Source organism: Barbatula barbatula (assembly GCF_947034865.1).
Source record: "Barbatula barbatula genome assembly, chromosome: 11".
Lineage (NCBI taxonomy): Eukaryota > Metazoa > Chordata > Actinopteri > Cypriniformes > Nemacheilidae > Barbatula > Barbatula barbatula.
The window spans coordinates 5,141,494-5,154,164 of record NC_136774.1 but is presented as its reverse complement, the minus strand read 5'-3'; the positions used below and the strand labels follow the sequence as shown (position 1 = coordinate 5,154,164).

Genomic DNA, 12,671 nt, shown 5'->3' with positions numbered 1-12,671 from the left:
AACAAAAAAGTTATAAACTTAACGGATATTGATTCTTAACGGAAGTCTACCGGAAGTTGAGTAGTTTTATTACAATGAATGTACAATAAAATATTCATATAAATAAAATATAAAATGGATTGTTATAGTACTAGCTGCTAAGCCTCAGGGATAACCAAAAATAAAGACCTGAAGCTACTTGGATAAAACTGCCTATAGAAGTTTTAAAAAGTAAAAAAACAAGCGGTGTGATGTTCACATCCACATCTTTTGCTTTGGAATGACACTCAAGAAATACCTACACTGAGTTGTCTCGTAACCATTCTCCCTTTATTTCTCAGACCACAATGTAAACATTTGGCAAACTTTTTTAGTTCATGGAAATATCTTACCGAATAGAGATTACAGACAAGAGACAGCATGACAGTATTCTCAAGGCAAAGGTTGCTCCATTATTCTGTGATCAGGTGACTCAAAGGTTGTATGGGACTCACTTCCTGCTGTGCAATTGAGTTTCTGATTGGACGGGAACAGAAAAAAGGGCAGGAGGAGTTTTTGAAGAGATAGTCAAACTGGTCTGGCAAGTTTTACTTTCTCCTTAACAAACACATGTACCATCTGTGACTTTACTGTGTCACACGCACGCACGAAGAGACAACCGAATCGTTTCTGCATGCTGCCAGGGCAGTGGAGATATCTACGTTTCCAGTTTGAAGGTGACGCCGGTGCAGTTCAGTTCCCAAAGGCAGTCACAGGTATGTGTTTGGAGTATTTGTGGTGGTTCTGTCTGTGAATGTGTCTCAATGCTAAACCTTTGAACAAACATCCTGACTAACCCCGTAACATACGTGCTTTGTTTAGACATATCTTCCCAAAGTCCTAACTTTTCTGATTCTAGACATATATCTCTGAACCATGTAAAGACATGTCGTATCTTGTCCTTGGAATGGTGAAATCTCATGTTACATTGATTCTTGTTTACCTTATCTTTTTCGCCTTAAGTATTTAGTCCACTTACTTGGGAACGAACTCCATTGTTGTGTGTGAAAGAGAGAATGGGCTTGACATGTTGATGAAGGAGAAAACGAAAGAGTGTGAAATAAACATACAAAATAATAGATTGAATAGAAAAAAGGCAGGGGCGAGTGAGAATGTGCACTTTAACCTTAGGTGGAGTGCCGGCTCTTGGGTAAAATGGAACGATAAACATGTTGACGGTGAGTTGACGTGTCTGCGTCATATATTTTTTAGGTCTACAGAAATTGAGTAGTGTTTTGAACAAAACCACTTTAAACAAAATACTATCAGACACAATAAAATTTCCCTTGGTTTATCAAATCAACTAGAGGGCAAGAATGAAAAATACAGCTCTCTTTAATATCACAAATATTTCCAATAGACATCAATGAAATAAAATGAAGAACATATGTATCTGATTATATCTCATTTCTATTGAGCAAAAGACCCAGAAAACTCACAAATGTCTCAATCCAACAATATCAAAATCTAAACTTGGCCAAGATCGCAATCAAAATTCAATACGGACTCAAACATTTCTCATCAAATTGACGCAAATCTAAATGATCCATATAATCTACATTGGTTTTACATGTCCAAACTTATTTTTTTGTTCATCCTCAACCATTTTATCATCTAAGACTAAGTTGATATTTAAAACATAACTGAGAGCTATAACAAAAACATCCAGCTCTAGGGAGGTTTCATGTCACGGTTTGATAAATAAAGAATGCATCATGGATAGTGGCATTTAAAAGATTTCACAGATTTTAGACTTTATCATGCATTAACTATGAGACATTGATAAATTGCATCAATATACTTCAGAACATGGTTTCCTTTAAGGCACTAATGGATCCTAATGAGCTGCATGGTCTCATAATGGTTGCTCATCCTGCTCATCCATCAATAGCCTTCAGGGCACTTTAGTTGTGTTTGCTAAGACTCTTTGCTTACATACTTTCAAACATGCAGCCAAAGGATTGAATGTATGTACAGAATGCAAAGGGGACAAATCATTTTTAACTTGACCTTTAAGCTCAATTACAAAAAACTTACATGATGGTAAGTTCACTTAAAGAAAACATATATTTATGTATACTAGTATAGAGTATACATCAAAGTGTACTTTCATAAACCAAAAAAAGTCCTCTTTAAGAATTGAACCCATATATATCAGTAAACCCATGCACTTTCAGTATAGCTGCCATACTACAGAAATGTAGTTTTCTACTTTTTCACTTAAAGGCCCCGTTTCACAGACAAGACTTAGCTTAAGCCAGGACTAGACCTTAGTTAAACTAGGATATTTATACTTAGAAACAACATTACTGAATCTTGAGACAAAACAATGGCACTGACATATTTTAAGATATGTCAAGGCAAGTTATTTTCAGTTTAGACAGGTCAAGTATTCATTTTAGTCTGGGATTAGTCTTAAGCCTTGTCTGTGAAACCGGGCAAATGTATACTTAAATAGTTTTAATAAGTGGGCCAAGCTACTCCCAAGTATTGAAATAGTGTACATGTCTACCACTAGTACATTGATATGAGTACACTCACCACATACGGTCTACTTAAAATATACTTGAACTCTACTTAAACATATTTTGTAACGTGAACGTGAAGTTAAGGTCTGATAGTTTTCGACTTGTCCGTTAGTGATCTTTTTCTTCTTGCTTCCACAGGCGTACAAGAAATAAATCCATTGTTTCGATCACAGATGAGTTAATGAGTAATGGTACTGGTTTATACTGAGCAAAGAAGTTGAAGTTGTTTGTTTCCAAGTATGTCAATTGACACTCTACAACCGTCTCCACGGCGATTCCTAAAGCTGGCTGAAACTTCTGCCGTGCCAAGTCGGAACCCAGAGTCCCGCTGTCCAGTCAAATCCTCCCCTGGGACACGCAAACCCAGTGCAGTAGAACGTCTGGAAGCAGACAAGTTCAAGTATGTCAAGACCCAGCAGGTGGCTTTAAAAAAACAGCAGCCCGTCACTTGTCCTTCCAACAACAGCCAGAGTGGACCTGGTGCTCAACAGCCGACAAGGAAGGTCCCTGCACGGCCAACTAAGTCTGAGACTCCTCCCCTTGACCTGGAACATCTTTGCAAACTGATCGATGGCGTTGATGATACAACCACCTCTGCAGTGTTTACGCAACCTAGAATCACTGAGAAAGTCCAAGAGGATGCTGACCCATGCAAGCCCCTCTCCCCGACTCTAAATGCGTTGGAAGAACCTTTAGTTGTATCGACTCCAACAAGTCAAGGAAAAGCAGATGCTTTAGGTGCTAATGGATGTCCCGTCATGACTGTAAGGAGAGTCGATGTCAGGCCACAGTTGCCTAATACAAGGATGCCTGGTAGACAACAGTTTCAAAATCGCCCACCAGGGCAACCCACCATGCCACATGTTCCAATGCAACTTTTGCGTTTGCTCAGGCCATATACACAGCAAATGCAGCACCCCATTACTTTCAAACATCTTCAAAACATTACAAGTGCCTCTCGAGGACCCATTAAGCCACCTACCGGTCCTGCCCAAATCTCACCCACTTCTAAATCTCCATCAAGCCCATTGAACTCTCCAAACACTGAACCTACGTCATGTACATCTCCTACCCAAATGACTCCGACCTCGGTACCCTCATTCCTTAATGACTTCCAGTCACCACCATCTCCAGCCATCACTCACTGCTCGTCAACAAGCTCCAAGAAGCGTCCTTCACTGACACGGTCAAAATCAGATGTCAGCGACTGCTTTTCACGGGCAGGGGCGGAGATTGAGCGCTTCTTTAATTATTGCGGACTTAACCCCTCCGATTTAAAGGAGCTAGCAAGACCAGGTTCAGACATTGTGTCTGTTTCCCGTCTTCGCAGCGCTAGCGCCCCGGCATCTGAGCATACGGCTGAGGGTGAGGAAGAGGAGGAAGAAGAGGCAGCAAAAGATGAACCGCCTGGTTACGGCATTTCTGTTATAGAAAGAAATGCACGAGTCATCAAGTGGCTTTATGGAATGCGTCAGGCCAAAGAAAGTCCCAAGGTGGACAGTATGTAGCCACTCCTCAACTTCAAGCTATTAAATTCAAATTTATTGAAAAGCAGCTTTACAAGGATTGAGAAAGTTAAACTATCAGGCACAGTAAAGAATATATTGTGTGTTATTTCCGTGCCAGGAATAGATGTTTGTTTGAGTGACCCACTTGACTTCTCAACATTACATTACAACATTAGCACAACAAAAGGCTAGAGTTTGGTGCATTGATGACAGATAAAGAGAGTGTTTTTAAATGTGTTGAAAAAGAACCAGTATATTGAAATGCTTGGTTCGACTAGTGCAGAAAAACACGTTTCTCTTTTAAATTTTAGTGTCTCTAATGTCTTTATTATTTGTCATCATTCATTCTAGAGTCTTATTTGTGCCAAGCATCACTTGTCAGGATGAAAGCAGGCACAATATCTTTCAAACAATAACAGTGCTTACATCTATGAGCTCTTGAATATAATTTCATGCAGTTGCAGTGTATAGTAATGTTAACAGTATAACATGCCCATTTTGCAGCTAATGATGAATATTTATTATTATTTTACTACACTGTACATGGAACAATTCTGCATTAAAACTCATTTTTATTTATCATACAAACATGAACTAGTGTTTTTTGGAACGTGACCCCAATGTTTATATGCAACATATACACAAATATGTAACAGTGATTTTACGTGAAACATTTTACACAAAAGTTAATTTTAAAGCTGCGAAATCAATAACATATACTATTTAAATTGAGTAAATGTAAGTAAAAATAAGTAAATCTGAGTAACTCAAACATTCCTATTAGAATTCCCCTAAAATATTTTTTTAGGGGAATTTATTAAAAATATAATTTGTAATGTCCCAGTAAATACATCTGATTTTAAAATATTTTATTAAGTTAAAATAGCTCTTTATTTTTGTGATATTTACTAACTCGACAGAATTATTGTTTAGAGTGCAGATTTAATTTTGAATATCAGATTTAAAGGGATAGAAAACTGCCATGCAAGAACGGTTTTCTGTTCTACGTCATTCAAAATATATTTTTTGTGTTCAACAGAAAGTAGTAAATTTGGTAGTAATGGGGTCCAAGATCTGTTTGGTTATAAGCATTCTTTCAAATTTCTTTCTCTGTGTTCATCAAAACAAAGAAATGCATTATTGAACTATCCATTTAAATTAAAAGTGTATCAGATCGTACTATTAAATTACAGATCAGAACCCTTCAAGATTAAAGATAAAAATGCATTTAAAACAATCCGTGTCTGTATTGCCATTGTTCTTCATTTACAAATGCAGGGGCATTATTAGTGTGATGTTACGTCTTGGTTATAAAAATAGCATTAAAACACAGCATTTTTGTAACAGTTTACTTTTTATGCTTTCCTATTATTAAGGACAGTAAACCAGTGCGTAGAATCTTTTTAGACCGGATTTGACCTTGCTGAATCCTTTCTCTAGTGCCCATTCCATTTCTTTAAGTAGTTTTTGTACTTTATAGTAAAAGTAACCTGATTACTTATCACTAACAGCTTTACTGTAGCTCAGTGGTCAGAGCATGGCACTAGCAACGTGGGTTCGATCCCAGGAATTGCACAGAAACAAATGTATAGTGTAATGCTATGTAAGTCGCTTTGAATAAAAGCGTAATGTAATGCAAAAGTTTCATTCTAATGGCACTGGATTTTGTCAAAGGAATATAATAAAAATAAAATGATGTCATCATTTAATCACCCGGTTGTAATTTTAAACCTGTCTGTCTTTCTTCTGCAAAACACAAAAGAAGATATTTAAAAAGAAATTTGTAACCAAAAGTCCCCATTGACTTCTATTGTATGTAATGGGGATCAATGGTTTTCTGTTACCAACAATTTACAGAATGTCTTTTGTAAAAGAAAGAAAGTCATACAGGTTTGAAATGACAAGAGCGTTTGTAAATAATGACAGAATTTTCTTATCGAGGGTGAACTATTCCTTTAATATATTTTATTGTTGATACGGATAAATTAAAACTTAATTTTCGTATTTTTTCTAGGCCTAGATAGCACTCTTGGTCCTTCACGTTATAAAGCGGCATAATGCAAAATTACACACGCTGAAGCATGACATTAGTCTATAATAAAGGGATTTTTAAAGAAAATTTGAAAATGAACAGAAATTACATTTGTTTGTAGAATAAGTTCTTGTGTGACTGACAGGCTTTTGTATAGTGCGCAGAGCCTGTGAGAGGTCCACTTACACTTCAGTTTGGTTCTCTCCTCTGAATAAAAAGCACCAGTGAAACCAAGAAAATCTGTGAAAAAGGTTGTTGTGTTCATATAATAAAAGCAACAGATGACCAAATCCCCAGACCGTTGACAGCAGTATGCCGGCTGCAGAAAAAGAACAGATTGATTTCTTCTGTATCTGTCATGAACACGGGAAAAGAGAAAGAAAACACACCACTCTTAGTTCCTTTACCATAGTAAAGTTGTTTATAAATTACATAACCGTTCAGAAACGGAAGGCTCACTTGACTGCAATGTTTATAAGGAACTTAAAACCTTTGTTTTGCGTAGGGTTAAATGCTTTCAATTCTGCAGACAAAAATAGAATTGTGCAACAATGTTTTCCTTTCATTACTAAGTAATGTTTTGAAATGGATGGTGGAATAATAAAGAAAGCCTTTAGACTCCATCAATACTGTTTCTAAAGAATCTTAGGATGAGATTTTAAGAAGCTGCTGGATAAAATGCCCAAAACTCTGTGGTAGTCAAATGGTGGCTACTTTTTCCTGAGTTGTCTATTATTCTAAAATGAGGGGAAAGTATAAATAACGTATGAGTAAGGGAGCCTTTTGTTTTAAATGTAACACTGATAGAAACTAAAATACAGTGTAGTGATTTGCATCCATGTGGAATCCTATCATTTAGAAATGTATGTTTTCCTGTTTAAGGCCATACATTATCATTATCTCTATTATTGCTCAAAAGTAGAATTAAACGTTTTTTATTGTAATTTGTTTACAGTATGGTGGACTTGAGATTGAGACCCGGCTCAAGGTCCTTTCAGCTCCTGTTCCCCTCTCTATCATCCTGCCATGTCCTGTCTCTTTCCACTGTTCTAACCCAAATAAACACTTTACGAAAGGTTTTAAAATTGTAGTTTTAGTTTAACTGCTTCAACTGTTTTGTTTTTGTACATCTTTGCAATCTTATCTCTCTTACATGGGAAATACACTGTCATTTCCCATCATCCCTCATTCCCTGTGTGTTTACATTCGCTCTACATCTGCAGACGGAGACGTCTTTCTTTGATACTGTTCATCATGCCTGGGATGCCATCGCTGACCGACTTGTAAGCAGGAGTGTTTAATTCCAATTGGGTCTTTTTTCTCTTTTGTACTTTAAGACAAAATTATCATTTCTATAACCAATCTTGTCTATAACCAATCTCTCTCTCTCTCTCTCTCTCTCTCTCTCTCTCTCTCTCTCTCTCTCTCTCTCTCTCTCTCTCTCTCTCTCTCTCTCTCTCTCTCTCTCTCTCTCTCTCTCTCTCTCTCTCTCTCTCTCTCTCTCTCTCTCTCTCTCTCTCTCTCTCTCTCTCTCTCTCTCTCTCTCTCTCTCTCTCTCTCTCTCTCTCTCTCTCTCTCTCTCTCTCTCTCTCCTCTCTCTCTCTCTCAGGGCAGTGCTGTCAATGCCATTGGCTATTCTTTCTTACATCTTCCTTTGGTTCATATCCTACAATGCAATGAGCTCAGCATTCAGTGTGCACTGGTCCCTGCTGGTCTTTTTGAGACCTTCATGAGTGTACGACTTCTCTGTTCAATTACTAACAGATCACTGAGTGAGCCTATTGGGTTGTTAAGTGGGGACGTAAGAAATAGAATTTCCGGGTCCAAGCATCTATTCATTTATTCGTATATAAGCATTTTTTGTTGTTTGCCTCTGCAGCATCTGTTTGAGCGTTTAGACGGAAGCAGTAAATGACCTTACCTTTATGGTGGTGCGTGCGATACGTCAGATTTAACAGCCAAATATGGGCTCAGCGAAAGCTTTTATGTAATAGGCACATGAGCTGACTTCCATTGGTAGATGTCAAAGTGCTGTTACATCACACAGCTGCCCCCACACGTCTTTGATTTGTCTCTTAAACCTGACTTCTTCAAAGCGAACATTATGTTTCCTGCAGTGCATCCCTCAACATGTTCCTGGGAGGAGATCAACAAGACAGAGACTCAGCAACATCTTACAGTAAAAAACTATGTCAAGCACTCAATACATAAAGTTTTGCTTATTTGGAACAATCATTCTGTCAGAGCTATCACCAAAATAAACACTCACACAAAGATTTCCTCATCATCATGCCATTTATGACTTCCTTGGAACATCAAATTTTCTTGCGTGAAAATTCTTAAAGGGATACACCCCCAAAAATGATAATTCTGTCATGAATTACTCACCCTCTAGTTGTTCCAGACATGTATACATTTCTATGTTCGGTTGAACACAAAGAGAGATATTTGGAATTATATTAGCAACCAACAGTTCTGAAGAACCGTTGACTGCCATAGTAAGAATTTAATGGTAGTCAAAAGTGCCATTTGTTTTCCTACATTCATTAAAATATCTTTTATGTTCAACAGAACCAAAAAACTAGTATGGCAGTCAATGGTGCTTCAGAACTGTTGCAAACACTATTCCAAAATATCTCTCTTTGTGTTCAACCGAACAAAGAAATGTATACATGTCTGGAACAACTAGAGGGTGAGTTATGCATGACAGAATTATCATTTTTGGGTGGAGTGTCCCTTTAAGACATGCGATGACTCTTTTCAATGGAATTCTAATGAATGGGGACCGATGACTTCAAAAAGAATGCAAAGTAGCATTAAATGAATGGTTTATATTGTGTAATGAGGATATTTCCTTAAGTTGGAATTGAGTAAATGGTGACGAAACTTTTACAAAGAAAAACAGTTTTTGCATCGTTATTTTGCTTCTGATGTGAAGAATAGTTCATGCAAGTTCAAGTTCAGCCAAATGATATGGCAATCCCACAATGCACTGTAAAAAGGTTGAACAAAAATTCACAGGTGGCAGACAAAACAAGTAAAATGTTGACCAGAAATTCAATACTGAAGTATCAATAAAATATGTCAGTTAAAGTTAAACCCATCCAAATATACAGTATAAGTGGAAGTGATCCATACCTCTGGCTGTCAGAAACTCCCTTTTCTTTCTTGATGGTGCAGCTATGTGGTCATCATTCAGTAACAGAGAAGCAGAAAAGATCAGAGCTACAAATGTTAGTTTCTGTTGTGTTCCGGAACCATCATTTTGATATTTTCTGCATTATTAAGTGACCAAAATAAATGAAGCTTTTTAGATACTGAGTAGACCATTCATTCTTTTATATCTTTAAAAGTAATTAGCATACCTGTGAAATGTATACAAACCAAACTTAATAGGCAGTCATAGGGTATGACTTAGATTTTCAGCTCTAGAAACCAAAATTGTATCCTTCTTTTGCCTTTCTAACATGGAAGAATGCTGTAGACATACACATCAAATGTTTGTTCATATTGACATATTGAGTGGCTCCTCCCCCTCAATAGCCAGTAGTGTTTAGTCTTCCTCACAGCCTGGAATGTGATTAATATCTTAGATGCAGAATTATGTCAAACTACTAATTTAAACAGGACACCGATTTAGTAGTAGTTTGTTTCAACAGCTGCTCTGAATGTTTAGTGTATAAGTGTGTGCACATCTGTCTTTCTCCATCAGGGATGAGTGTGGAGGCGGATGGTAGTTGTGATAAAAGGTCAGGTGCTGTGGGTGTATAACAAAGACAGAGATCAGGCCTGTCTCAGCATGAATCAAACGCACCAGCTCCCACACAGCACACGTTCTCCCACGTAAAACCATAACAGCATACCACCTACACGCAAACACCACACTCCTCCATGATTCTATAGCCTCAATGACTGTCAATACTGTGTAGTGTGTGACTGTCAAAATGTCAGATGTTAACTAGGTAGATGCAGAAAAATGAATCCTGCAAAAAATATAGTGGTGCTTGCCAAGGGACAATTGGACATACCCTTAATGGACAAACGTTCTAATAAACATCTTTATTGAATTTGAGTTATTCCATTAAAAACAATAAATGAACACACTATACAGTACATCCAGTATATGTTCAGTTTTTGTTCCAACAGTTTAAGAAGGACCTTTTTCTGTTCTGTAACCATGTGTACAAACGTGTACTTTTTCTGACTGTAACCACGTGTACAAACCATTGATGGGTAACTTTGGCAGGTGACATGGCTAGATACCCCCGCAATTGCAGGTTATAAACGCATGTGACACGGACGCGTCTTCAGTTTCCAACTTTGTCTGAAAGGATGTCCGGCACGCCTGCAGTGCGGCATTGAGGAAGACATCGCGTTCCCGCTTTTTCAGGTAACAGGGTTACAGCCAAGTAACCTGAGACGTTCCCTATCAAAATCTACTCTCGATGCTGCGTTTCAAAAGCTATGGGAACGAACGAGAATACCAACGCCGCCGCACTGGAGGTGTCTGGAACCCCTAAGGTTGTGTGGTGTGTGTGCACAAGCCTCAGACGTGACTCTGGGATGTAGACTCCAGGACGCGTGAGCCTGGAGTAGCATAGACATACAGACCATAAACTCTGACAAATGTGTGCCGAGAGGATCAGCCAGCCGCATCACACTGCAAAGGGAGAAGAGTGTTGCTTGACGCCCCTCTCCCGGGCCACCGGACAGAAATCTGTCATCCAGTTGAATGTCAGAACTGAGAATAGGTTTGTGCGTGTAATGGCACATGTTGGAAGTCAAATAATCTGGGTGTAAAAACAACCGTACAGAAATGGTGTTGACACAAAATCCTACCAAACAAGCTCTTAATTCTTCACCCAGATGAGTGTCACATTTCTTTTGAAAAGATGCTTTGTTGCTTCTCCCTCTAGCCTCTGTAGACTCTTTCAATGGGCAGCGTCACATGCACACCTCCTATCTGAATGCTTTGAAGAAGCTGATAGGTCATGTCTCATACCATCACCTGGTCCTTGGCTTTCTCTTTACACTTTGGCTTTTAATGATGGACTTTTGAGACATAAAATCCTGAAGTACACCTTTTTTTGTTTTGACTTGCATAACCATATGTTTTTGCTTATAGTCAATATGTTTTCTTGTACAGCTGCTTTGTAACAATGACAATTGTAAAAAGCGCTATATAAATAAAGTTGACTTGACATATCTACTCTTTCACTAATATACAAAATATTTATCATTATAATAGATGTGGTGGGGTCCACATTCTTCCTCATTACTTATCAAGGCAATAAGCCCGCCCAAGTTTTCAATGGAATGAACACTGCAGACTGTGTGTTGGTACACAACTTCAATGAATTGATCTAAACAAAATAGCAAAAGATGACAAGATACCCACCTGACACCCAGGCAACAAAACAACATGTAACAGAAAATCTGAAATAGTTAACAGATAGACTGTAGCCAGCACACAGAGTGGAATATACTAGGTTCTAGGTGGATACCAAACGACCACCCTTGGCCATTGTTAGTAAACCAAGAAAACTAAATCACAGCACACCATAATATAATCATCACCAATAAATCCACTGTGTCTCTTCACTACAAGAGTGCCACAATACACCACCCACTAGTGGCCAAGGGGACGATTAACCAGGTAGTGGCGCCTACAGCCAAACAAAACAAACAAAAGGAAGATATGACAATTATCCAGAAAATACTACAGAACGTAATCAACAAAGTTCAAATACTGAAAAAAACTGAATCCACAAAATGCAAGTAATGGGAAAAACAGTGGTCAACAAAACAAACTCCGATGACACAATACACAATTAAAACCTAGCACTGTAACACTAAACAATCATTCCAATCGTAATTATATATATATAAAAAAAATCATTACCTTTACAGTTCTTCCATTCTAGAGCTACCATGTCACCAAGCAGCAGCTGCAGAACAACATGCTTCACCTGTTATGGGAAACCTCATGGATCGAGGAGAATCAATAAGAATTCCAATAATAATTGTATATATCTATAATAAAAACAAACATTCATTACCGTTAAAGTTCTTTAATTCTAGAGACTTTTTTGTGGCTGCAGCGGGTGTTGCATTTTATTTCACTTCACGAACTATTGTGAATTTACATTATGTATTAAAATTAATAGTACCCACTGCAAAATCACACTAGGGGTGGCCATGGGGTGGTCAGAGTTTATACAGGGGTGGCCTTGGCCACCCCTTGGGGTCGCCCCGTCACCAAGCAGAAGCTGCAGAACACGCTTCACCCATTATGGGGAACCTCGTGGATCGAGGAGAATCACTAAGAATTGATACAGGATTTATTAGTCACATACCCGATCACGGAGTCACAGCTGGCATGCAGAATTTCCTACGGAACCATCATCGTCCTCACAGACCGGTAGTAGACGAGCGAGCGACTGGTAATTGCCACCGCATTTGTCTCAGAGTATCAAACACAAAAAGAAAAAATGTAACAAAAAGAAAAATGCCAAACTCCGTGAAGAGAGCCTCTTGTGAGTGTCGCGCTCGAAAGCCATGTACAGACTCCCAACCACGCCATGC

General features: G+C 38.2%; 1 protein-coding gene across 1 annotated transcript; it reads left to right on the top strand.

Moving 5' to 3' along the window:
- The first annotated feature begins 541 nt into the window (after positions 1-541).
- On the top strand, positions 542-5,284 carry fam110a (family with sequence similarity 110 member A). The gene is made up of 2 exons (XM_079466926.1): positions 542-734; positions 2,685-5,284. Exon 2 carries the CDS (start codon positions 2,786-2,788, stop codon positions 4,052-4,054), a length of 1,269 nt encoding a protein of 422 aa, XP_079323052.1. The 5' UTR covers positions 542-734; positions 2,685-2,785; the 3' UTR covers positions 4,055-5,284.
- The last annotated feature ends 7,387 nt before the right edge of the window (positions 5,285-12,671 follow it).